We start from the raw sequence: 25636 nt of genomic DNA, 5'->3' as shown, positions 1-25636 counted from the left end.
TCTGCCATATTATTTTTTTAAAACAGCAATTAAAATAAAGACTTGGAGTTTTTTTAAAGCAAGTTGTTATTTCAGAATCAAAACCTTAATACTACTTTGGTGTATTTTTACCCACACCAAAGTTCTACTGTGTGAGTTTCCTGGTATTTAATAGAAGACATATTCCATCTTATTTAACCCTCACCAGATCAGTAAGATTGAGGCATTGCACAGAGGTGGTCTTTAGTAGGATTCTAGCCACAGATGCCAGTTCTCTGACCAAATAAAAAGCAGTGTGGACTGAAAGCCTGACTTGGGAGCAAGGCACATTTCCACTGTTCATGAAGGTTTGAAGATTGCATGTGCTTTACGGGAAAAGACCAATAGAATACAAAAGTTTCGAAGAAGTAACTTTAATAGTTGAGCTGTTTAGAAATTGCTCAGTATAACTGCCCATTTGAAATAAATGATCTAGAGTGTACATCAGTACCGACTGCAGTCCAAAGGGATGCTGTCCTTTTGATTTCTGTGCTAATTTTCTATGTTAATGATACAGATTACATTTAACCCATGATTTAAAGCAGATTGCATCTTGGATTGCCATTCTTACTCTTTATCCCATAGTGCTGTGTGTAAGGATGCCTCTCATATTTTTCTTTTAATGGTAATAATAGTACTAGCAGGCTGTAGTCTTCTCAACAAGAAGTGCTAACTTCCTCAGGAAAATGGAAGTGTGGTATACAGCATTACATAATCCAGTTTCTCTGGTGTTAAAATTTAAGTATATGAAAGCTGTTGTGAAGTCTTTGCACAGAACTGTGGGCCCCTCTGTTTTCCTTTCTTTGGGTAAAAAAATGGCATCTTTGTCCACATCCCCAAGAGAAAACACAGTGATGGCTAGACTGAGTGTCATGAAGTTTCAGGCATAACTCAGTGGTTTCGGTGTTGAACTCCCAGCACTGAAAGTTATTTTAGGGATCAGTTCATTGGAATTGAAACCTGCATAGGATTACCCAGTGAAAGAGACAGCATCCAAGTGAATGTGAATTTCAGGTAAAGTACAGGGTAAACTTACACTAAAAAGATACTCATCATTTGCCCTGGCTGTTGTGGCTTGATTGGAGCATTGTCCTATGGCTAAGGGGTTGCTGGTCTATTCCCGGTCAGGGTGCGTGTGATCCCCAGTGCAGGCATGAACAGAAGGCAACCAGTCGATGCTTCTGCCTCACATTGTTGCTTCTCTCTCTCCCTTCTTCTTTCTGAAGCAATGGAAGAATGTCCTCTGGTGAGGACTTTTTTTTTTTTTTAAGAAAAAGTTATTCGTCGTTCACCTGAAATTCACATTTAACTGACCTATATTTTATTTGGTAAACCTGGTACCTCTACTCCTAAGAATTCATATAAAATAATTCCAATTTATATAAAATAATATTTCCCCTTTAGGAATCATCTAAACCTTAAAGTTGGGAAGCTTTTACTTCATAATTACTTTTTGTATGATCTCCTACCATACATCAGATTTAAAAGTTTATAAATGACATGTTACTCATTGTTTAACATTCCTGACAGCAGTCTCTGTGGGCTTATACTGAGTTGGTCAGAAAGTCCATTTAGTTTTTCCCATAAAATAAAAGACACATTTTTCACTTTCACTAGTAGCTTTATTGATTTGGATATTTTGAGTATGTTGTCTGTCTCCTGCTATTGGTTTCTAGTGGTTAGAGGACAGGGGTGCTGTTTCCAATGCATAAGACAGCCCCACAGCAAAGAATTATGTGGCCAAAATATCAACAATATCAAGAAACTTCACACACTACTTTTGACACATTTGATCAATCACAACACTTTCTCCATACACTGCACAAGTCTTTGTGTGTGTGTTTCAGTTTCATTTTTACCTTTCTTGAAATAATAAAGCCTAATATGCGAAAATGGTGCCCTGCCTTCCTCCTTCTTCAATATTAAAATGGATGCACAAAAATTCACCAATTTTGAAAAGGTTTTTTTTTAATGCAAGCTGATATGACAGCTGTCACAATACATTCTAACAGAATTGTTTTGAATGAAGTTAAAGACAGCTAAGCACTACTAGAGCCATCATATGTAAAAACCTAAAAGAACTTTTTGGGCAACCCAGTATAATCACAGTATTATTAGGGTAAGGCTAGATATGGGCAGCAGGGGGTGGTACCCTTTCTCCACTCCACCTCCGACCCTTCACCCACTCACTCCCCTACCCCCTAAACTGGAACCATGGATTTAGGATTAGCATTTTTTTCCTTCTCAGAATGATGTCCCTGGCCAGCTACAGGCACATAAACCTTCTGGCACATTTCAGGGGGTGCCTGGGCCAAAGAATGTAACTTTCCTCATTCTCTCAGAATCTCAGAGAGTTCTCATATTATTCAAGTGGCCCAGAGAACATGAGGAGAGTTGATAGTTCATGATGTAAGAGAAGGGTCAGAGGTTGAAAGAGAGTAGGGAGAATTAAGTGTTTTTAATATCTTCTAAGACTTTAAGAATCAGTATCCAAAGGAGAAAGAGCAGAGCTAACAACTGCTACCAAACAAAAGTGCTGGCTGTGGGAATTCAAACATTTCTTCCACAGCATTGCTAATATCATTCGATAATGAAATTTAGTCTTTTTTGTAGACTTTTTATAGAAGAAAGCGTTTATTTCCGAAGGACTTCATTGAAGGTGTAAAGGCTGTGCTGTGAATTAAGGATGACACACCCTATTTTGAATTGGATTTCCTGCTAGTTCTGATCAGAGGCATTCTTCCCGGAGTAGGGTGAATTCAGTTCCAGTGTTTGCTTGTAAAACTCAATCCAGTCATTGTATTTGCAGTTTGGCTTCCTGCCTAGTATTAAAATACAGAGCAAACTTCAGCTAGTTACTCCCTATGATTCTATGTCCTCCATGAAGAGCAGGGAAAGGAGAGGGGAAAACCCAGAGGGTGACTGAGTTCATTTCCTTACTGTGCCAGAGGGCAGCTGTGTGTTGCCTTGTCATCACATGATTCTGTGGAGAATCCTGATATTCCAGTTACTGGAATAGGAAACAGCCTCAAAAAAAAAAAGAAAGAAAGAAAGAAAGAAAACGACCAAGAAAAAAAAACTGGCCTTTCTCTTTATGGTTCTAGCTTTAGCATTAGCTGTGGAATAAAACCACTAGACTATCAAATACAGGTGAAAAATAGGAGATTTTATGTTTCTCCCTCTTTTCAGTTTTGTGTATAAAGAAAGAACTTCTACGAAGAGTGGTCACAAGGCAAGAATATAGCACTTGCTGGCTGAGTCAACTTGACTCTGCCCTCTCAGTTGTCCCAGATGGAGCCCTGGCTCATGCAGGCTACCTTCTGGATGTGTGGATGAAATCTGCAGGTCTCATCCTTCTCCTCGGAGTAAGAGAAAATATGATTCAGTGTGCTCATCATAACTCCAAGCAACCTCATGGTGACATTTGGCCAAATCTGAGTGCAGATTAGAAAGGATTGTTTCTTCATTAAATGTGAGAGGATCGCGATGGATATAGTGGTACCAACCTGGGCACCCATAGGAGTAATGTATTTAGAGTGATTCCCCAGAGTTAAACTTAGGGCCTCTTAATTTGGAGAAAAAGACAAGAAGGGAGAGTGGCTCCTTCATTGGCTGTACCTGGGCTCTGCTTGCCACAAAGTACTGAATGATGCCTAAGGCTCAGTGGTACCATCTTGCTCTGGTGATAATGCAACATGTGTATCTCTTGCTGTCCTGATTTTATTCTTTAATTTTGATCAGGCCCATTGGATTAGAGCCAGATTACCTTTTTTTATACTTAATTTTATATACTTAGAAGAAATTTGAATGCTTAATTATTAATAAATTTCAAATTTATTATTAACAAAGCACTAAGAGTGCTACCTTGGTACACTTTGCTAGGGACAAAAAGAAGAATCAAAACATTTAAGACACAGATTTTGTTCACAGGGAAATTACAGCCTTCTTTTGGATAGAAACCTTAAAACTAGCAAATTGTCATATAGCAGAAGAATGTGACCATAGAAGAAATTAGGTTCCTGCTTGCATGTCTTACGGAGATGGTATATTCAGCTGCCTAATGTCCAGAGGAACCACAAGTTCAGGAATGAAGAAATGGTTGACTAGATTCCCAAAACTAAGCATAGAGTGCAGCAGGCATGGTAGCAACTGAACATCCAGGAATGCAAATGAGATATTGCTTATAGAGGCTGGAACGAAGCAATCAAAAACGGGAGTTTTGACTTCCACTTTCTGATCTGGAATATAAGAAATTGGGAAGTCATCACTCTTAATTTCATAAGAAGAAAAAAAGCTGAACAAAATCAGCAAATCTCTTAGATCCAACAGAATTTTGAGGTGATAGGGCGCACCTCTGCCCCCACAATTGAAGACAAACAAGAGGATGCAGAGATTCACACTTTCCCAGAGCAGAAACCAAGGACCAAGAACACCCACTGGAACCAGTACCAGGGAAGAAAAACTTCAGTTGCTGGAAGCTTAGTGTGGACAAGCCGGACAGTTAAAAACTACAAGGACCTCCAGTCTTAGGAGGTGGGTGGGGGTCATGCTTTTGTGAGCTTTACTTCCAGGAGCCCTACCAGATTCTCACAGTAACTATCAGAGAAGAAAATCTCCTCATGCTTCCAACAGGGGGAAGGATAAAGTAGACATTTTGAAATATGCTACAGCATCTTCTTAGCAAGGCCTGCCATCAAGAAAAACTAACAAGAGCCTAGCTTATTAAGGTTTTATCAGTGCTCAACTGACCGGAAGGGAAGGGAAATAATTCAACTCCACATGCCTTTAATCTTCCTGTCTCACCTAGGGAGAGAACAGGCTGAGAAGCAGTTGTGAAGGTCAAAGTCCAGAGGCACAACTTATGAAAAGACTGAAACCTAATTGCAGAGCTATACAACACTTCTCCTTCCCCACCACATCAGTAGGGCTCCTGTACAATAGCAGAACAATAGAATACACATGTCTCAGAACTTACCTAAGAAGAAGACTAGGGAAGTGCTAAGAAAACAGGAGAGACAAAAACAGACACCAGAGAAAATTTTTGCTCTGACAACTACAGTTACATCAAACAGTAAAGACAGAGTAACTCCTAACATGATAAACATAAAGCATCATGTTAAAGCCTATATACTTTAGTTCCTTTAACCCAGTGTATCACAGCTGGCTCTGGACAAAAAAATTACAAGGCATCATAAAAGCTATAAATTATCCCTGGCTGCTGTGGCTCAGTGGATTGAGCACCGGCCTATGGCCTGAGAGGTTGCCAGTTTGATCCCCAGTCAGGGGACGTACCTGGGTTGCAGGCCACGTTCCCCATTGGGAGTGTGAGAGAGGCAACTTGTTTCTCTCACACATCGTGTTTCTCAGCTTCTCTTTTCTCCTTTCCCTTCTCTTCAAAAATAAATAAATAACTTAAAAAAATAAAAGCCCAAAAATTATTGTTTCGAGAAAAACAGTGCAAGTAGTAGAACCACACTTAGACATTGAGGAGACATTGGAATTAATCAGACTTGGAATTTTAAAGAACTGTGATTAAAATACTAAGAACTTCAAAGGAAAAAGTAGACAACATGCAAAACAGATAGGTTCATCAATATAGTGGATAGGGCCAAGGAAAGAATCATTGAGCTTACAGAAATATCAATACAAACTTCCAAAACTAAAATGCAAAGAGGACAAAAAGAATGGAAAAAAGGAAACAATATCCAGGAACTGTGGGACAATTACAAACAGTGTTAACACATATAATGGAGATAACAGAGAAGAAAGACAAAAAGGAAAGAAAGACATGTTTGTTAAATTGTTCAGAATATAATGACTGAGAATTTCTAAAATTAATGATAGGCAACAAACTACAGGTCCAGGAAGCCCAGAAAACATTAAGCAGAATAAATGAAATAAAATCTGTACATCAGCATACTATATTCAAATGTAGGAAATCAAAGACAAATGTACCGGTATATCCTGCAACTTCACTGAATGTACTTACTGTTTTTAATAGCTGTGTGTGTGTATGGAGTATTCAGCATTTTCTATATAAATACACATGTCATCTGAAAAAAGGTGAGTTTTACTTTTTGATTCACAGTTTGGATGCCATTTATTTCTTTCTCTTACCTGATGCCCTGGCTGGAACTTCCAGAACTATGTTGTATAACAGTGGTGAGAACGGACATTCTTTTTTTTTTTTTTTTAATTTTTATTTTTATTTAATTATTGTTCAAGTACAGTTTTCTGTCTTTAACTCCCATCCCAGCCCCCCCCAGTGGTCCCCACCTCCCTCCCATTTCCACCCCTGTTAGTTTTTGTCCATGTGTCCTTTATACTTGTTCCTGTGAATCCTTCCCCATTTCCCCTGAAATTCCCTCCCCTCTCCCTTCTGGTCCCTGTCTGCCTGTTCTCTATTTCAGTGTCTTTGGTTATATTTTACTTGCTTGTTTGTTTTGTTGTTTAGCTTCCTGTTAAAGGTGAGATCATATGGTATTTGTCTTTCACTGCCTGGCTTATTTCACTCAGCATAATGCTTTCCAGTTCCATCCATGAAGTTGCAAAGGGCAGGAGCTCCTCCTTTCTTTCTGCTGCATAGAATTCCATTGTGTAAATGTACCATGGTTTTTGGATCCATTCATTTACTGATGGGGTACCTAGATTGCTTCCAACTCTTGGCTATTGTAAATTGTGCTGCTATGAACATTGGGGTGCATAGGTTCTTTTGGATTGGTGTTTCAGGGTTCTTAGGATATAATCCTAGCAGTGGAATTGCTGGGTCAAAAAGGCAAGGTGGTCCACTTTCACCACTTCCATTCAATATAGTATTAGAAGTTTTAGCCACAGCAGTCAGACAAGAAAAGGAAATAAAAGGCATCCAAATCAGAAAGGAGAAAACAAAACTGTCATTGTTTGCAGATGACATGATAGTGTACATGGAAAATCCTATAGAGAATGGACATTCTTGTCTTGTTCCTGATCTCAGAGAAAAAGCTTTCAGTTTTTCACCATTGGATATATTAGCTGAGGGTTTCTCAAACATAGCCGTTATTGGAAAAAGAAATGAAAAAAATTCCATTTGAAATTGCAACAAAAAGAGTTAAATACCTATGAATAAATTTAAAGGATGTGAAAGATCTATGCACTGAAATGTACATTGTTAAAAGAGATTGAAGAAGACATGAAGAAATAAGTACTTCATGTTTGTGTATTGTAATAAACAGCATAGTTAAAATGGCCATGTTACCCAGAGCAATATACAGATTTAATGCAATATCCATTAAAATCCAAATGACATTTATAGAGAAATAAAACAAAAAAAATTATTAGAGTTGCATGGAATCACAAATAGCCAAAACAACCCTAAGAAAAAAATGAAGCCATATATGTCACATTCCCTGACTTCAAACTATACTGACAATATACATATTGACAATAGTGACATAGTGACAATAAACAGGACAGCATGATATTGGCAGAAAAACAGACACATAAACCAATGGAACAGAGTTGAGAATGCAAGAATAAATCCACATGTATGTGGGCAAATAATCTTCAACAAAGGAGCCAAGAACATACAGTGAAGAAAAGAAAGCCTCTTCAATAAATGTTGCTGGGAACATTGGCAGTCCACAAGCAAAAGAATGAAACTACACTGTTGTTACTGTACATAAGAATTAACTCAAAATGTATCAATGACCTAAATATAAGAGCTGAAACAATAAGTTATGTAGAAGAAAACACAGGACTAAAGTTAATGGACCATGGTCTTAGACGGGACTTTATCAATTTGACCTCAAAGACGAGTGAAGTAAAAGCAAAATAAGTGAATGCTACTATATTAAAGTAAAACGCTTGTACACAGCAAAAGAAACAGCCAACAAAATAAAAAGGCAACCTACCAAAAGGGAGAAGATATTTGTAAACAACAGCTGTGATAAGGGATTTATATCCAAAATATATAAAGAACTCATGCAGCTCAACACCAAACAAAAAAAGTCAAATCACAAAACGGGTAGAGGACCTCAGCAGACACTTCTCCCAAGAAGACTTACAAATGGCCAGCAGATACATGAAAAGATGCTCAAATTTACTAGCTATTAGGCAAATGCCAAATCAAAACTACAATGACATGCTACCTCAAACCTATTAGACTGGCAGTCATCAACAAAACAAATAATGAGTATGGAGATGTTGAAAACATTTATCTATGAAGATATATGTACCTCTTTGTTCTTTGCAGCATTATTTACAGTGGCCAAGACATGGAAATGGTTGAAGTGTCCCTTTGATAGATGATTGGCTAAAATGTGGTACATATATACAATGGAATACTACTCAGCTTATAGAAAATATAAAATACTGCCATTTGTGACAACACAGATGAATCTTAAGAATATTATGCAAAATGAAATAAGTCAGACAGAAAAAGTAAAAAACCATATGATTTCACATATTTGTGGGACATAAAACTGAAATCAACAAGTGAACAAAAAAACAATAACTCACACACAGACAACAGTTTAGTGGTTACCAGGGGAAAAGAGAGGTGGGGGGAAGGTAATAAAGGGGGTTAGATAGATCAGCAGTCCCCAACCCTCAAGTTGGGGACCAGTAGTGGTCCGAAGCCTGTTAGGAGCTGAGTCACAAGCAAAGCTCACCTGAACTCCACCTCCTGCCTCGCCCCCCCCCACCAGCCCCACTACCACAGCAGGGGGAGTGAAGTTCTCCTGAGCTCCATCTCCTGTTACATGTCCCCCCCCCATCTTCCGTTGATACCAGTCTGTGGTGCCAAAAAGGTTGGAAACCACTGAAATAGATAACAGAAGAAGATTTTACTTTGAGTGGTAAACACACAATGCAATATACAGATATGTTCTAGAGTTGTACACTCTTGAAACCTATATAATTTTATTAACCAGTGTTAACTCAATAAATTTAATTTTTTTAAATGGTAAAACATCTTGAAAGAAGCCTGATGAGGGGCAAAGCAAGTATAAGAAGTAAGTACATCAGCCTCTCTTTGGAAACCATGCAAACAGGAAGATGGTGTAATGAAGGATTTAAAGTATTAAAAGAAAAACTCAGAGATAACTTTTATCTCTGCTTTGCTTTGATTACCATATTTTGCTGTGTATAATGCACACACAGGTTTTTGGCCCATACTGTCAGGAAAATAATCTTATGTTTTAATTTTTTTAGTTCAATTATTTATTTATTTATATTTGGGAACAAAACTGATTATTGTATTTCAGGGTATTATTTTGTATATGGAGATCATTATTGCTTTCTAGAGTCACACTTTTAACATATAAGCATAAATAAAAGAATTAAAAAAACATTTATATAGATAAGGAATAAGTAGTACCCATGTTTAATGCACATCCTTATTTTTCCCCCAGATATTTGGGCAAAAAAGTGCACATTATATACACAGCAAGATATGGTAATTCCTTTTTCCCCCTCTGCACACAGGATCATTTTTTTTTCTAAAGCACAGATTTTAGAAGTTGTATATTACTCTTAAGGAAAAAACTAGAAATTATGTTAGAAATGACTCTAACAGTCGTATTCCATTTTGTAAAATAAGCATTCCAGGATAAGAATAACTTCCTGAAGGAACTGGGAAAAATTTATTTCAACATGTGTCTGTTGATACCTACCGTGTGCCTATCACTTACTGCATACTACATTAGGTGAAAAAAATGGAAGATGTAATCACAATCCCTCACATACTAAAATCTTGTTGAGGAAATGGGCACATTCCACAGAAGGAAGCAGAGAGAATGACACTTGCCTATAATGAATTTGTCTAATAACTTTCCATTTTGTCTATCAACAATTCAGTGACATGACTTTTAAAGTTTTATCTTTGTACTGTTGCCAGCTAGAGTAGTATCAAATTCAGAATCCTTCGTGAGCACACTGCATTTTAATGGAGGTGATAATGGTTGGGATTCATTGACAGAGCATGTTGATTCTTTAGACTTAGTAGCTTCCCCCCTGCCCCCCCCCCCCCCCGCCCCATGAAGAGAGACTGTGGTTTTCCTTATATAGCAGCAATTTTCAACCTTTTTCATCTCATGGCACACATATGCTAATAGCTAAAATTCAGCAGCATACCAAAAAATATACTTTTGCTGATCTGACCAAAAAAATAATAATTATAATTTTGATTCAGTCAAACCAGACAGCAGTTATGTTGGCTGTTACGATTTCTTAATTTGACCATCTAAGGCAGGGGTGTCAAACTCATTTTCACCAGATGCCATATCAGCCTCTCAGTTGCCTTCAAAGGGCTGAATATAATTTTACGACTGAATAAAACTACTCTTTAACAGTTAATCGAGAGCTCGGTGCTGCCACCAGGTAGAAACAAGGTGCCAGCGGATGAAACAAGGTGGAAGGTGGATTCAGTTCCCGGGCCTTGTGTTTGCCACCTGTGATCTAAGGGAAAATGGGTCAGTGCCCCTGACTAAATAGTCAGGTACTACATGTTTTAAAAATTCTTGTGGCACACCGGGTTAGAATTGCTGGTATATAGCCTTTCTCCTCTCAGTGCACAGTAAGTGAGACATTCTTAAAGGATTGGGTATGGAGGCACTCTGTACTTGAGTTTTTAATACATTTGGTAAAAATCACAGTATGGAAAGAACATGACACTGTCACAGCAAAACAGTTGTTGTCATCTATTAAGTAAGAATGTTAGCAGTACTCTATCCACCAAACAGGGTAGTTATGAGAGGTGAATAATATAGCAGAAGCAAAATTCTTGGACAGGTTGAGGTGGCTCAGGAATTATGAGTTTTTATGTGACCCTACATAGGTGCCCATTTCCTAAAGCTTCATGGAGACCATACCCACTCCCATTACATTACTGGTTGTCAGACAGGGGCAACCTTCTATCTCTGCTGGGCCAGAGAGCAGACCGCTAATGAAAACTAATCTGTAGTCCTAGTGACCTCAAGCATAGAGCCATGTGATCTGAAGGCAGGATGACCTCAGATGGGTTCTGAGAGGGGGCTGGATGGGTGTGTGTTTTTCTGAGTCACTGGTTTAGCTTGCCAAGATTCCCAGCCAGCCTCCACCCACTCTGCCCACTCATTGGCCTCATTTTCCTAGGGAGATGCTGGGTTGATCTCTTCCTCTAACTGCAGGATGAACAGCTCCTCTCGAGCCAGAAATGTCATCTGAGACACAGATATCTATTCTGAAAAATTCCTGCTCTTTGTTTTTTGGAACACAGTAAATTCTAGTAGTATATCTGACCTTTATATTACTTGAAGAATGAAGCCTGTGGTTTGTCATAAACAAACAATGCCTATACTACATGTTGTAATTTAAACTTATATGTGAGTATTTAGGACTCCAGATTGTCAGAGGTAATTGCAGTGGTAGGAATAAAGCTTAGTGCCTTTAAATTAGATTGCTTGCACCTCCCTGACTTTGCTACTTTTTACTTCCCACCCAAAAGAACACACTCCTATAGTCTGAATGGGTGGTTTCCCAAAAGTTTCTTTCTTGGAACTTAGACTGCATTTGCCCTAAGAACAGTGATAGAAATCATTGCTTCATTCTCAGGCCAGCTCTAAAAGTCTATTCCATACTAATGCATCCTAACAGTTTACTGATAATAGAACTTCAGTTCCCCTTAACCACATTCAATACAAGCCCAGATGCTATGGAGATTTTATATATCCCTCAAGTGGGGAGAATGAGAGGGATGAGGAAAACAGGAGAGAACTCTAGGTATTTGGGTACAGGCATGTCTCAGTAGATTGCAAAAACATTCATGAACACTGAGACATAGTTTTTTTGTCTTTTTAGAGAAGATACTTATCCAGGCCAGCCACTGCTCCTCTGTTCTGAACTTGCCAAAAAAAAAAAAAAAAAGACAAGAAGATTACAAAGGGCAGATAGTGAAGGACAGTTTCTTTCATGCTAATCTGTACAGGTGTTTGGTTATTTTTTTAAATGGGAGGCAAGTCAAAAACTGGTTGTGCACGCTTTGATGTATATATTTCTCATTTTTCAAAACATGTTAAGCCACCTCATTATTACTGTGTTAAATTACAAATAACCAATGGGAAGGCACTAGAGTTGGCTTCACTTCTTGTGTACAGCCTGAATGTCACACCACATGGCTACATTATAAATTCTTCATTTTTGGCCAACATTTTATACAGTCATCTCAGTTTGAGCAACTCTGGTGTTTTACTAAAGATATCTGAGATCTTTTTATATGTCCAACAAACTTTCCAGTTCTTTAATTGGTTTAAGGAAGCCAGTTTTATACTTCAGTGCTTTTGTTGCAGGAAAGTGCTGTGCTGGGTGCAGTTCTGATATTCCTAAGAATAGACAGAGCTCTTTTCTATGACTTTAATACAAGTGTTTATGTCATACAAATGTAAATAGTATGTCATGAGCTTTTACATAGCTGCTGTTAAACACAGATTACTTTCTCTCAATGAGGAAAGATCCTCCAACATCTTAATTCTAGTAGATAATGGGCAAATTAAGGTTACACTCAGAACTTGTGGATGATTGTTGACTTTAGAAACCCAGTCTGAACTCCATGTCAACCTTCTAACAAGCCAGGGAAATATGCATTGGTGTACCTTGTGCAGCATCTAACCCTTATCTGTAGATTTTAATATCTTTTGTGGTTGCTGCTGACGTGGTTTGTTTGAATCTTTGAGGAATGTTTGCTCGTGTTTATTTCTCTAGTTTGTCACTAGCTTATCATGGAGTATTCCTATAAACAATTAGATGTGTAAAACAGAAGAAAAATAAAAGTGGCTTGGGCTTAAAGAGGTGAAAAAGATTCTCAGGTCCCAGTACTTTTTCTAGAAGTCCTCAAGTTAGCTACTTATAGTTCCATTCTTGTGGCTTTAGGTGCCAGGCAACCAAGCTTAGCCTTCTCTCCAACTTGCTGCTGTCCTCATACATCTAGCACTTCCCTTGGGACTCTCAGTTTCCTGAAAAGCCTCAGTTTCAGCCAAGCAGTTTAAACTATATAGACAATTTAGCACAAATCTCCTGGGTTTGCTCTGGGATAAACGTCCAAGAAACTCAGTGGAATCGCTTTTGCATATTACACCAGAATTACACCAACATGTTCATTATGGCTGTCTGCCAACTAATTTTCTCCCTGTTTTTCTGATTTTCCCTAGTTTTTTATAATGGCCATTCATGACTTTCATAATCAGAAAAAATTCTTTTTTTCTTTGCTACACTCCTGTCCTGTCTTTATGTGTAACTTGAAGTAATCAATCTATTCTTAAATCCACAAGTACTCCTATATTACCACTTTAAGAGTTAGTATCTGCATGTGTTTTTCTTCAAAGATATAATAATAAGCATTTCACTTTAAATAGTTCCTCTAGAGTCCTTGCTGTGAAATAAAACTGAGTCAGTGCATTAGCCTAGAGGGTGTCCTTTCTAGGTATATTGCATTAGATAGCTTAAGTTAGAGTTAGATCCAACCCAGCTTCTCAATTTCTGGCTTTATAATCTTAGTAAATAACTCTGTCTCCACTTCAGTTTCCCCAACTTTAAACTTGTGAAACTAGCAGCACCTGCTTTGTAGTATGGGAATAATGGTTCACTGGGTACAGCACGCAGAACGTCTAGCAGGCTGTCTGACCTGGAACACTTGCTTCATAAAAGTTTTTACTGCAGTTTTAATGATGGCATGAACAGTACATGCATTCAAGTCAAACGTGAGGTATGCTCCCATGTTACACTATAATCATGGCCACTTAAGGACAGGGACACATTCTGAGAAACTCATTATGTGACTTTGTCATTGTGTGAACATCATAAAGTGGACTTACACAAACCTAGGTAGTATACTACACCTAAGCTGTATGGTTTAGCCTATTGCTCTTACTGTGAAGCTGTATAGCATGTTACTGTACTAAATACTGTAGGCAGTTTTAACATAATGGTAATTGTGTATCTAATATCTAAACATATAAAAAGACACAATAAAATACAGTATAAAAGATTTTTTTTAAATGGTGCTCTGGTATAGCACTTACCATGAATGGAACTTGCAGGATTGGAAGTTGCTCTGAGTGAGTCAGTGAGTGAGTGGTGAGTGAGTGTGGAGGCTGAGGGCATTACTGTAAACTACTGTAGACTCTGAAAAAAAATGTACACTTAAGCTACACTAAGTTTATTTAAAATATTTTCTTTCTTCAATAATAAATTAACCTTAGTTTACTGTAACTTTTTTACTTTAAAAACTTTAATTAAAGACATTGTTTATTCCAAGTACATCACTTAGTTTTCTATCTTTGAGGAAACCTAGAATATTTATTTAATGTTTATTCTTGTTAATTGCCTGTGAGCTAAGTTTATTTTCCCCATTTGAAACTAAAAGAGTTATATTTGTATAACTAAAAAGATTCCCTGCTATTTGTATTTTGTGCATTGTATATTGCAACTAATAAACCAAAGAATCAGCGTATATATTAGGTGCATGTACTATATTTAAAAAGCACAAACTAAGAATGATAAATTATGCATATAGTTTAGTATTTGCTAATTTACTGTACTCTTTTCTTATGTATATGTAAAGAAGTGATAGTGATTATGAATTCAATTTGAGTCAAGTTAGAAACCATATGTTTTATGTATTCCCCTCTTACCTGTAGCTTCCTCCCTCCAGCATTCCCCCACCCCTAGTTCATGTCCACATATCATACATATAAGTTCTTTGGCTTCTCCATTTCTCATACTATTCTTAACGTCTGTCTGTTTCGTACTTACCATTTATGTTTCTTATTCCCTGTACCTTTTCCCCCATTCTCCCTCCTCTCCTCCCTGCTGATAACCCTTCATGTGATCTCCATTTCTGTAAATTTGTTTCTATTCTAGTTGTTTGCTTAATTTGTTTTTGGTTTTGGGTTTTTTCAGGTTTGGTTGTTGATAGTTGTGAGTTTGTTGTCATTTTACTGTTCATAGTTTTTTGTCTTCTTCTTTTTCTTGAAGTCTCTTTAACATTTCATATAATAAGGGCTTGGTGATGATGAACTCCTTTAACTTGACCTTATCTGGGAAGTACTTTATATGCTCATCCATTCTAAATGATAGCTTTGCTGGATAGAGTAATCTTGGATATAGGTCCTTGCCTTTTATGACTTGGAATACTTCTTTCCAGCCCCTTCTTACCTGCAAGGTTTCTTTTGAGAAATCAGCTGATAGTCTTATGGCAACTCCTTTGTAGGTAACTGTCTCCTTTTCTCTTGCTGCTTTTAAGATTCTCTCCTTATCTTTAGTCTTGGTTAATGTAATTATGATGCGCCTTGGTGTGTGCTTCCTTGGATCCAGTTTCTTTGGGACTCTGAGCTTCCTGAACTTCCTAGAAGTCTGCTTCCTTTGCCAGATTAGGGACATTCTTTATGATTTTTTCAAATAAGTTTTCAATTTCTTGCTGTTCCTCTTCTCCTTCTGGCACCCTTATGATTCAGGTGTTGGAATGTTTAAAGTTGTCCCAGAGGTTCCTAAGCCTCTCCTCATTTTGTTGAATTCTTGTTTCTTCATTCTGCTGTGGTTGACTTTATTTCTTCCTTCTGGTCCAAACCAATTATTTGAGTCCTGGTTTCCTTCCTGTCACTGTTGGTTACCTATATATTTTCCTCTATTTCACTTTGCATCACCTTTACTTTTTCCTCTATTTTGTGACCATATTCAACCAATTCTGTGAGCATCCTGATTACCAGTGTTTTGAACTGTGCATGTGATAGGTTGGCTATCTCTTTGTCACTTATTTGTATTTTTTCTGGAGCTTTGATCTGTTCTATCATTTGGGCCTTCTTTTTTGTCTTGGTACACCTGTGATGAAGTAAGGGGCAGAGCCTTAGGTATTTGCCAGGATGGGACAACCCATGTTGCTGTGTTCTGGCACTATATGTGTGATAAGGATCCAAGAAGCAACAATCCCACTTGTTCAGCTCTCAGCCAGCTTTCAGTCACTTTCCCTGCTATCCACAAGCAAGTTGAGCCCTGCTGGTGCTGATTCCCAGGTGGGTGGGTTTGTGTATGTTCTAGGACCCTGTGGGTCTCTCCAACAAACTCTCTTGTGGAGCTGGGAGTTTCTCCCACCACCTCAACTCCCACAGATTTTTTTCAGTCAGAGGTTTTGAGGCTTTATTTCTCCGCACTGGAACCCTGGATTGCACAGTCTGTCTTGCTCTCCAGTTGTTTTTTTCTGGTTTTCCACACACGAATGTGTGACCACCTGCTGTACCAGATGCCGCCATGCCCACCTCAGTCCTGCAGCTGCTGCCTTGCTGCAAGTCCTCTCAGCCCTGGCTGCCCGTCTGCACCCTTCCTATCAGTCTGGATGAATATTTCTTCTTTAACTCCTTGGTTGTTAGACTTCCATACAGTTTGATTTTCTGTGGGTTCTGATTATTTTTTGTTTATAAATTTGTTATTGTCCTTTTTTTGGTTGTGCCAAGAGGCAAAGTGTATCTACCTTTGCCTCCATCTTGGCCAGAAGTCTCTGATCTTGGATAATTTAATTATGATGTGTCTTGGTGTGTTCCTCCTCTCTGGGTCCAACTTCTTAGAGAATCTCTGAGCTTGACAAACTTGTATGCCTATTCCTTCACCAGATTGGGTAAGTTTTCTTTCAATAATTTTTCAGTAAATTTTCAATTTCTTGCTCTTTCTCTTTTCCTTTCAGCACCCCTGTGATTTGATGTTGGAGAATTTAAAGTTGTACCAGAGTTTCCTCAGCCTCTCATTTTCTTTTTGAATTCTTGTTTCTTCATTCTGTTCTGGTTGTATGTTTATTTTTTCCTTTTGTTCCAAGTCGTTGATTTGAGTCCCAGTTTCCTTCCCTTCACTATTGTTTCCCTGTACATTTTCCTTTATATCACTTTGGATAGCCTTCTTTTCTTCCTTCATTTTGAGACCATACTCAATCATTTTTTGAACATCCAGATTACTACTGTTTTGAACTCTGCATCTGATAGATTGTCTATCTCCTTGTCACTTAGTTCTTTTTCTGGAATTTTGATCTGTTCTTTCATTTGGGCTAAATTTTTTTTGTCTCTGCATGCACCTGTTATGTTATAAGGGTTGGAGCCTTAGGTATTTGCTAGTGGGGCAACCCTTCTTGCCGTGTTGTGGTTTTGTATGTAGGGGAGGGGTCAGAGGGAACAATGCCACTTGCTAGGCTCTTGCTACTTTCATTCACTTCCCCCACTTTCCACAAACAAATTCTGCCCTCCCGGGTGTTGCCCTGGTGCTAATTCCAGGGTGAATGGATGTGTGCTTTCTAGGACCCCATGACACCCTCCAACAGACTCTCCTGTGAGACTGTTTGTTTCTCCTGCTCCCACAACTCCCATAGGTTTTTGCAGCCAGAGAGAGGTTTTGAGGTTTTCTTTTACCACACTGGAACCCTGAGTTACACAGTCTGTGTTGCTCCCCGGTTTTTCCTCTCAGTTTATCCTCACTGGGAACATGGGACTGCCTGGCCTGCCATCTGCCACCTTGCCCTGCTGATCTGCCAGCCATCATCTTGCCGCACATCCTTTCTGCCCCAGCTGCCTGTCCCTGCCCCTGCCCCTCCTACTGGTCTTGATGAATGTTTCTTCTTTAACTGCTCGGTTGTTGGACTGCCAGTTTTCTGGCAGCTATGCTTGTTTTTTGTCTTTAAGTTGATTTTTATCCTTCTTTCAGTTGTGTAAGGAAGGTAAACTTGTCTACCTATGTCTCCATCTTGGCCAGAGTCCTAAAGGGCTTTTAACTTAATATGGCCAAAGCACTGATACTATACATTTGCTGTAAAGAGAATTATAAGAGTTTTATTTTTCTGATACTAAAAGTTACTTAATAAAGACTTGTTTCCATTTTTAAAAATTAAAAATAATTAAATAAAAAGGTTACTGCCAGGTCAACAGTCTTTGTCAGATTACTATGAATTTCCATATTTCAAAGTTAATTTGTTATCAAGAATATGTTTTGAATATTTTTATGTAAAATTGAGTTGAATATTTTAAAAAGCATAAGAAGCAGGCGTTAGTTGGCAAACAATAAAACATGGAGTATTAAACTTGAGTAGCTAATAAAAATACTAGTATTATAATACAGATAAATTAAGGATTTGAAGTACTTTAAAGGGTGCTTCAAATCTGCCTGTAAATAAGAGAAAAAATAAGTGAGCAAAAATACCAAAAGTGTAATGCTTGAAATCGTAAGTATATTTGTACATTTACCTAATATAGTTGCAAGTAGAGCAGAACAGCTATATTAATGGTTTTTATTTATTTTGATGGAATAATCCTGCATCTAGCATGGGTTCGTTCACTTTATCTAAAGGAGATCAGAGCCCTAGACTGTGTGGCTCAGCTGGGTGTCATTCTGTGAAGCAAAGGTTGCTGGTTCAGTTCCAATAATGGCACATGCCTGGGTCGCAGGTTCTGTCCCTGGTTAGGGTGTGCTTGAGAGGCAATGGATCAAATTTTCTCTCTCACATCCATGTTTCTCTCCCTTTTTCTGCCTCCCTTATTTCCAAAGATAAATAAAATAAAGTGTTTTAAAAAGATAGAGTTGAGAAAAATCGCCTTCTTTTGGGTTTGCTTATGTGTGTGTAAATAAGGGCCCTTTGCAGATTAATTGCTCGTAATTAGCCAAGTGGCCCTGCCAGGGAGGCAAAGAACATTTAGAGCTATCAAAGTCAGTGAGTTAACCCTCTTTTTAAGAGAGGGCTTATATTAAGTAAAGAAAATATCCTTTTTTTTTTTTTCACTTGAGCTAAATAGAATAATAGAGGGTTGAAATAAATTGCTTTATTTTATTTAAATAAAAGCTAATCATTTGAATAGCTTTGAAAGTTGTAGTGTTTTGTTTGTTCATTTGTTTGGTCAATTTGGTTTGTTTTTTTATGGCCAACGAGGTTAAAGTAAGTATTCACTTAGCTGGAGTTATTCTGTTTTCAATTCAGTTTAACCTTAATGGCCTTAAACAAGACTTTATGTTGGGCAGAACATAGTTCTAATATTGGTATGCTTACCTATAAACTGAAAAGTTTTAAATACACAACAAAATTTTTATCTAATGCTTTTTTCTCCTTAATTTAGTTATTACAATAATACTGCATTATCATATTTTTCAAATTAACTTGAAGGGAAAAGCTGGAAGTTTGTGACATCTTCCATCCATCTGGCTGTGTGAAGCGTATTTACAGTTGTACCCGGACAGTGATGGGCACTACGCCCCAGCCCTACACTCTTATTTTCTTACAGCCTTTTCTTGGTCTCTCCCTTTGTCTCTACCTCTGTTTCTGTCTGTTCTCACATTTTTTCTTTTATTATTTCTGGGTAACCATACCTATAGTCTATAGGCTTAAAATACTAACATTCCAAATTTAAATAGACTGTGTGGAAGTATGCTAGAGACTAAGGAATGTATCTAGATTAGGATAAACTACAGTCTTGTAGAAAACATGGGCCTAGTTCTTGAAATAGAATGATATAGGATTACAAGCTTTACTATAATTATGTGGTGTACATGTTAGAGAGGTAAGTTGAGCCTAGAACATACTGGGTTGGCCAAAAAGGTTCATTTGTTTTTTTCTGTAGGATGGCTCTAGTAGTGCTCAGTTGTCTTTAACTTCATTCGAAACAGTTTCGTTAGAACGTATCATGACAGCTGTCATATCAGTGTGAGTTTTTAAAAAGCTTAGTAAAATTGTTGAACTTTTGTATAGCCATTTTAATATTGAAGATGGAAGAAAATGTGCAACATTTTCAGCGTATTTATTCTTTATTATTTCAAGCAAGGTAAAAATGCAACTGAAATACAAAAAGGATTTGTGCATATATGAGCAGGGAATTTGAGCAGGGAAATTTACGTAACACGTTTTACATAAAGCTGAAATTTATGTTTGCATAGATAGAACTGATAATTTGGACAGAAATTAGATATTGATAATCTTGTTACTATATTAGGTGTTTTTTTTTAAATAAAGGAAATTCTTTGAACCATTACAAGCTTAAATCAACCATGGTTATGTTCGGGAATTTTTTGTTTAGAATGAATAACAAATATTACAGAACTTATATTTTTAATGAACCTTTTTATTTTGAGCTACTCATGGTTTTCCATCTAAGAAATACTATGGAGATCATTCATATCCTTTTTACCCAGTTTCCCCCAGTGTCAACTTCAACATCTTACAAAATTATAGTGCAATATCACAACCAGGGTATTAACATTGACAAGGTCAAGATGCAAAATAATTCTGTCAGCACAGGACCACTCATGTTGCACTTTTATAAGTGTATTAACTTCATTCCCTTCCCCTCTTTCCTCCTATTCTTAAACTCTGGCATCTACTATGTTTTTCATTTCCTTAGAGATATAGTTGGGTTTTTTTTCCACTCAGCATGATTCCCTGGAGATTAATCCACATTGTTGTGTATATCAGTACTTCATTTCTTTTTTATTGTTGACTAGACTACATGGTATAGATTCAACAGTTTTTTCAGCTGTTCACTCAGTGATGATGTTTAGGTTGTTTCTAGTTTGGGGGTATTATGAATAAAGCTTCTGTGAACTTTCCTATGTAGGTGTTTGTATAAGCATAAGTTTGTATCTCTCAAATAAATGCCCAGGAGTGCAGTAGGTTGTATGGTAGTTACATGTTTAGTTGTGTTTTCTTTTTAACTGCCAAATTTCTCCACAGTGGCTATGCATTTCTCACCAGTAAACAATCCGGTTTCTCTATATCCTCACCAGTATTTGGAGATGTTACCATATTCTCTTTTAGTCCTTTTGGTGGTGTAGAGGCACCTCATTATGGTTTTAATGTGTATTTTCTTAATGCCTAATGATACTGAATATCTTTTCATGTGCTCATTTGCCATTCTTATGTATCTTCAGTGCTTGTTCATAACTGTTGTCCATGTTCTAATTTGGATTGTTCATTTCTTTTTCAGTCTTCAGAGTTCTTTAATATATTGTAGATCCTAATCCACTTTTGTATATGTGGTTTGCAAATATTTTCCCTGTATATTTTTCCTTTTCATCCTCTTAACAGGGACTTTTTCATAGCACATTCTTTTTTAGTTTCAATGATGTCCAGTTGATCAATTTTTTATTTTATGGGTAAAATTTTTAATCTCACATTTAAGTATTCTTTGCTAAGTGCTGATACTGAAGATTTTCTATTTTTTTTCTAGAAGTTTTATGGCTTCGTAGTTTACATTTACGTATTTCATTTTTCCAGCTTTAGTAGTAAGGGGTAATCAGTAAGTAAAAGTTGTATATATTTAATATATGCCTCACCATACATAGTTACCTTTTTGTGTGTATGGTGAGAACACTTAAAATCTACACTCTTAGCAAAGTCCAAATGTACAATATAGTATTATTAACAACTGTCACCATGCTGTACATTAGATTTTCAGGACTTACTCACTTAATAACTGAAAGTTTGTACCGTTTATCAAACATCTCCCCATTTTTCTCACCCACATCCCCTGACAACTACAGCTCTACTCTCTGCTTCTAGTTCAACTTTTGTAGATTCCACATATAAGTGATATTAGATAGTATTTATCTTTCTGTGTCAGGTTTATTTCACTTAGCATAATATCTTCTAAGTTCTTCCATATCCATGCTATGGCAAATAGCATGATTACATTCTTTTTATGGCTAAATAATTTTTTGTGAGTGTGTATGTACTATTTTCTTTATCCATTCATCCCTCAACAGACAGAAATTGTTTCCTTTTCTTGGCCATTGTGATTAATATTGCAGTGAACATGGGAATGCAGATCTCTTTGAGATGCTCATTTTATTTCCTTTGGATATATACTCAGAAGTGGGGTTACTGGATCCTGTGGTAGTTGTGTTTTAAATTTGTTGATGAAGCTCTGTATTGCACCAGTTTGCAAAAGTATACAAGTCTTCCCTTTTCTTCACACCTCAAAAACATTTACTTCTTACCTTTTTGATAACAGCGTTTGTAACAACTGTGAGGTAATATCTCACTGTGGTTTTGATTTGTATTGCCCTGATGATTAGGTGTGGAGCACATTTTCATATACCTGTTGGCCATTTGTATGTCTTTTTTGGAAGTATGTCTATTCAGACCCTCTGCCTGTTTTTTAATCAGGTTATCTGGTGGGGGGCTTGCTCTTGAGTTGTAGTCCTTATATATTTTGGATATTTATCACTTATCAGAATATGGTTTGTAATCCTGGCTGGAACTGGGCCATGGACTGATTTAGGATCTACAGCTGGAATTGAGGTCACCAGGACTGTTCCTAAGTGACAAGGGGGTGTGGTTCTTACTAGGTCCCCTGGCAGATGGTGCTGGTGGCAGGACCAAGGTCAAATGGGGCTTGCAGCCCAGTTTAATGGGAATGATACTGCTTTCAAAGTCTACAACCAGTATCACAGTTGGCATATCCGCCACCCAGGCATGTGCCTGCATTCTCAAAATGGCCTTTTCAATCTTGGGGGCCACCATGGTTTTACAATCTTCTACCTGAATCCCATGCTCCTACAAAGGCATGTTAGGCTAAGGATGACTGCCAATTGTTGGTGTGGTGGAATGAGAGGAGGGACCTCCCATTTTGCCATCTTGCTGATGGCTCATATAAGCTTATGCATATCTGCAAAAAATCTTGCTGGGATTTTGATAGGAATTACTTTAAATTTATGTATTCATTTGGGGAGAATTGACATCTTTATGACATTGAGTCTTTCGATCAATAAATATTGTATGTCTCTCTATTTGTTAAAATCTTTGATTTATTTCATCAGTGTTTTGTAGCTTCGGCATGTAAGTCATGTGCATGTTGTGTTAGATTTATATCAAAGGTTTTTGGGGGTTTTGCAATTATAAATGATTTGGATTTTTAGTTATGGTGTTCACATGTTCATTGAGAGTATATAGAAATATTTGACTTTTGTGTTTTGTTATGACCTTGCTGAACTCATTTATTAGTTTTAAGCATTTTGTTGATTCCTTATAATTTTCTACATGAGCAATCATGTTATATGCTCATATTCTGTCTAGTTCTATGAAATATTGAGAGATGGGTGTTGTAGTTTTCAACTTTAATTGTGGATTTGTTGGTTTATCCTTCCACTTTCATTAATTTTGCTTCATGTGTTTTGAATCTTTGTGTTTTGGTGGACGTATGTTTAAGATTGCTCTGTTGTCTTGGTGGACTGACCTTTCCATCATTAGTTAATGTCCCTCTCTATCCCTGATAATTGTCTTTGCTCTGAATCCTGCTTCATTGGTATTAGTATTCCCTTCTCCACTGTATTTGTATAAATGTTTACATGATGTATTTTTCCTATACTTTCATCCTACCTGTATCACTCATCCTAACCTATATCTTTATATTTGGAGTGAATTTATTGTAGATAGCATTTGGATAGATCCTGTTTCATAGTCCACTCTGCCAATCAATCTTTTTAAGTGCTTTATTTAAACCACTTACACTTAATGCAATTATTAATATGTTAGAACTAAATCTACCTTTTTATTTTTTGTTTTCTCTGTGTTTCTTTCTGTTTTCTTTTTGCTGGCTTCATGTGGTTTACTTGAACATTTTTTAGAACTTCATCTTGACATACCTATGTTTTGGTACGTGTCTCTTTATATAACTATTTTATTGGTTTCTCTAGGCATTACATTTTATATGTAGAACCTATCATAGTCTACTAGGTCAACATTTTGCCAGTTTGTGTAGAAATCTTATATCCCTTTACTGTCCTCATTTATAATATCATTGTCTTAAATATTTCCTGTGAATGCATTTAGACATATCAGTATTACAGTTTTGCTTCAAACCAAAAAATTTTTTGAAGTCAACAGAAATAGAAAAGCCTATTGTACTTACCTATATTTTCCACTTATATTTCTTCCCACAGATCTTGAGGTTCTGTTTGTGTTTTTTTCAGTCTGTGTTTTCTTTGTTCATACTGGCTAATGCCTATTATTTTACTTTCAAGTTTACTGATTCTTTTCTCTGTCCCCTCCATTCTACTATTGAACCCATCCACTGAGTTTCTTTTATTGCTGTATTTCTTACTGTATTACTGTATTTCTTACTGTATTTCTTAGATTAGAGCTGTCAGAATGTATGATGATTTTTACTTGTAAATAACATTTATTTTAATGGGTAATTCCTTGAGCCTATTGATGGTCTTTGCCCACGCCCTGCATTTCTCCTTGAGGCACCCTGAGACATCATCTACCAGAGTAGGACGACCTGAGGGAGTTCAACCCCAGGTACTTAGATGGTCTTCTTTTATTAGCCCCTCTCTTGACACAGAAGTTTCAGTGGAAAGGTAAAAGTGGATCCACTGGCAGTCACTATTGAGCATGTGAGGGCAGCTGTCACTCACTGGGCTGACTTGATTTTACCTGCCCACAGCAGGCAAGCCATTGCTCTTTGTATTCCTGATTTAGCAAGAACATGAGGGGAATCCAGCTTTGCAAATAAAATGTTGTATTTTTTTTATCCCCTTCCAGGCAAAAGCTTATTATCCCCAGTGGAAGTTGCCCTGTTATTCTGAGTACTTATTTTTGTCAGAAAATTGTTGCCAAAGAAGATGCGAGAACAACACATGAAGTACACGGTTGGAACACACCCCTTCCAAGAAGAAACATCACTTTGGCCCAGATGTTTAGATTTAATTGTCTAACAAATAATTCACCCGAAAGCCAGGTAAACTTTCATTGGCTTAGACATTTTATTCTTTGTAATAATGTTGGATTTGAAAGGGTTATAAATGAAGATATTTACCTTTGATCTTCCTTCAAATATTGAGCAAATATATAGGCAAGAGTATTTGTTATTATGACTAAAGAAATTATGGTTCAGTTCAGTATTATGGTGTTTTTATAGTATTTCATCTTTTTAATGATGTATTTTTAATCTTTATTCTAACCCATTAAAATATATGAGTGTTCACTTTTCTGTTCTTGTAATTGTCTAAGAATCTTGTTTAAGCCCCCTTTTTATTATTAAAAAGATTACATTTTTCTTTTTTACAATATCTATTCCTTGGAATAAAAAGCTGCATAAACTTGAGATTATAAACTGGAGACAGATTTTTGGAATTTTATTGGCCCTAACTCATGATTATCTGCCAAGATGAACTTAGAGAACCACTAAATTTCACTTGGAATGGGCACAGAGTGCACTCTTGGGACCCCTCCAAGGTTTGTGGCTCACAGGGTACCTGCCTTAGGTCACCAAGTTACCTGAATCAGCACTGAATGGAATGCTGAGACTAACTGTCATCGTGAGGGAACATAAGAAAGATAGGAAAGCAGACAAATTTTCATCCTGTTTTGTATATATGTAAACAAGCAGAATCTCCCCTTAATTATCAAAAGAGTATCTGGAGGGAATTATGTGAAAAGGAGGGCTTTCTAATCAGTTTAATTGTACCTGATTTAAAATGTGGCTCAAAGTACATTACTGCTTCAAATTCATGATATAAGTTTTCGCCAGCAGTGATGATGAAGCCACTATGATGATGGGTAGCATAGTGGTTAAGAGTATGGACTTTGAAACCAGGTGTTCTGGTTCAGTCCTGCCCCAGCCACTTTCTTCTAGGTGACCTTGGGCAAGAT

General features: G+C 37.1%; 1 protein-coding gene across 4 annotated transcripts in view; it reads left to right on the top strand.

Moving 5' to 3' along the window:
- Positions 1-25636, top strand: part of SPIDR (scaffold protein involved in DNA repair) — a 381397-nt gene that overhangs the window by 215350 nt on the left and 140411 nt on the right. For all 4 annotated transcript variants that reach the window (XM_053660950.1, XM_053660952.1, XM_053660951.1 and 1 more), the window contains one exon: positions 24527-24722. In XM_053660950.1, the coding sequence (XP_053516925.1) occupies positions 24527-24722 (196 nt within the window). The remainder of the gene's footprint in view (positions 1-24526; positions 24723-25636) is intronic.

The sequence above is a fragment of the Artibeus jamaicensis genome, unplaced genomic scaffold, assembly GCF_021234435.1.
Source record: "Artibeus jamaicensis isolate MK-2021 breed Jamaican fruit bat unplaced genomic scaffold, CSHL_Jam_final scaffold_916, whole genome shotgun sequence".
NCBI lineage: Eukaryota > Metazoa > Chordata > Mammalia > Chiroptera > Phyllostomidae > Artibeus > Artibeus jamaicensis.
The sequence above is the reverse complement of the archived record's forward strand: the minus strand, read 5'-3'. Positions and strand labels throughout refer to the sequence as shown.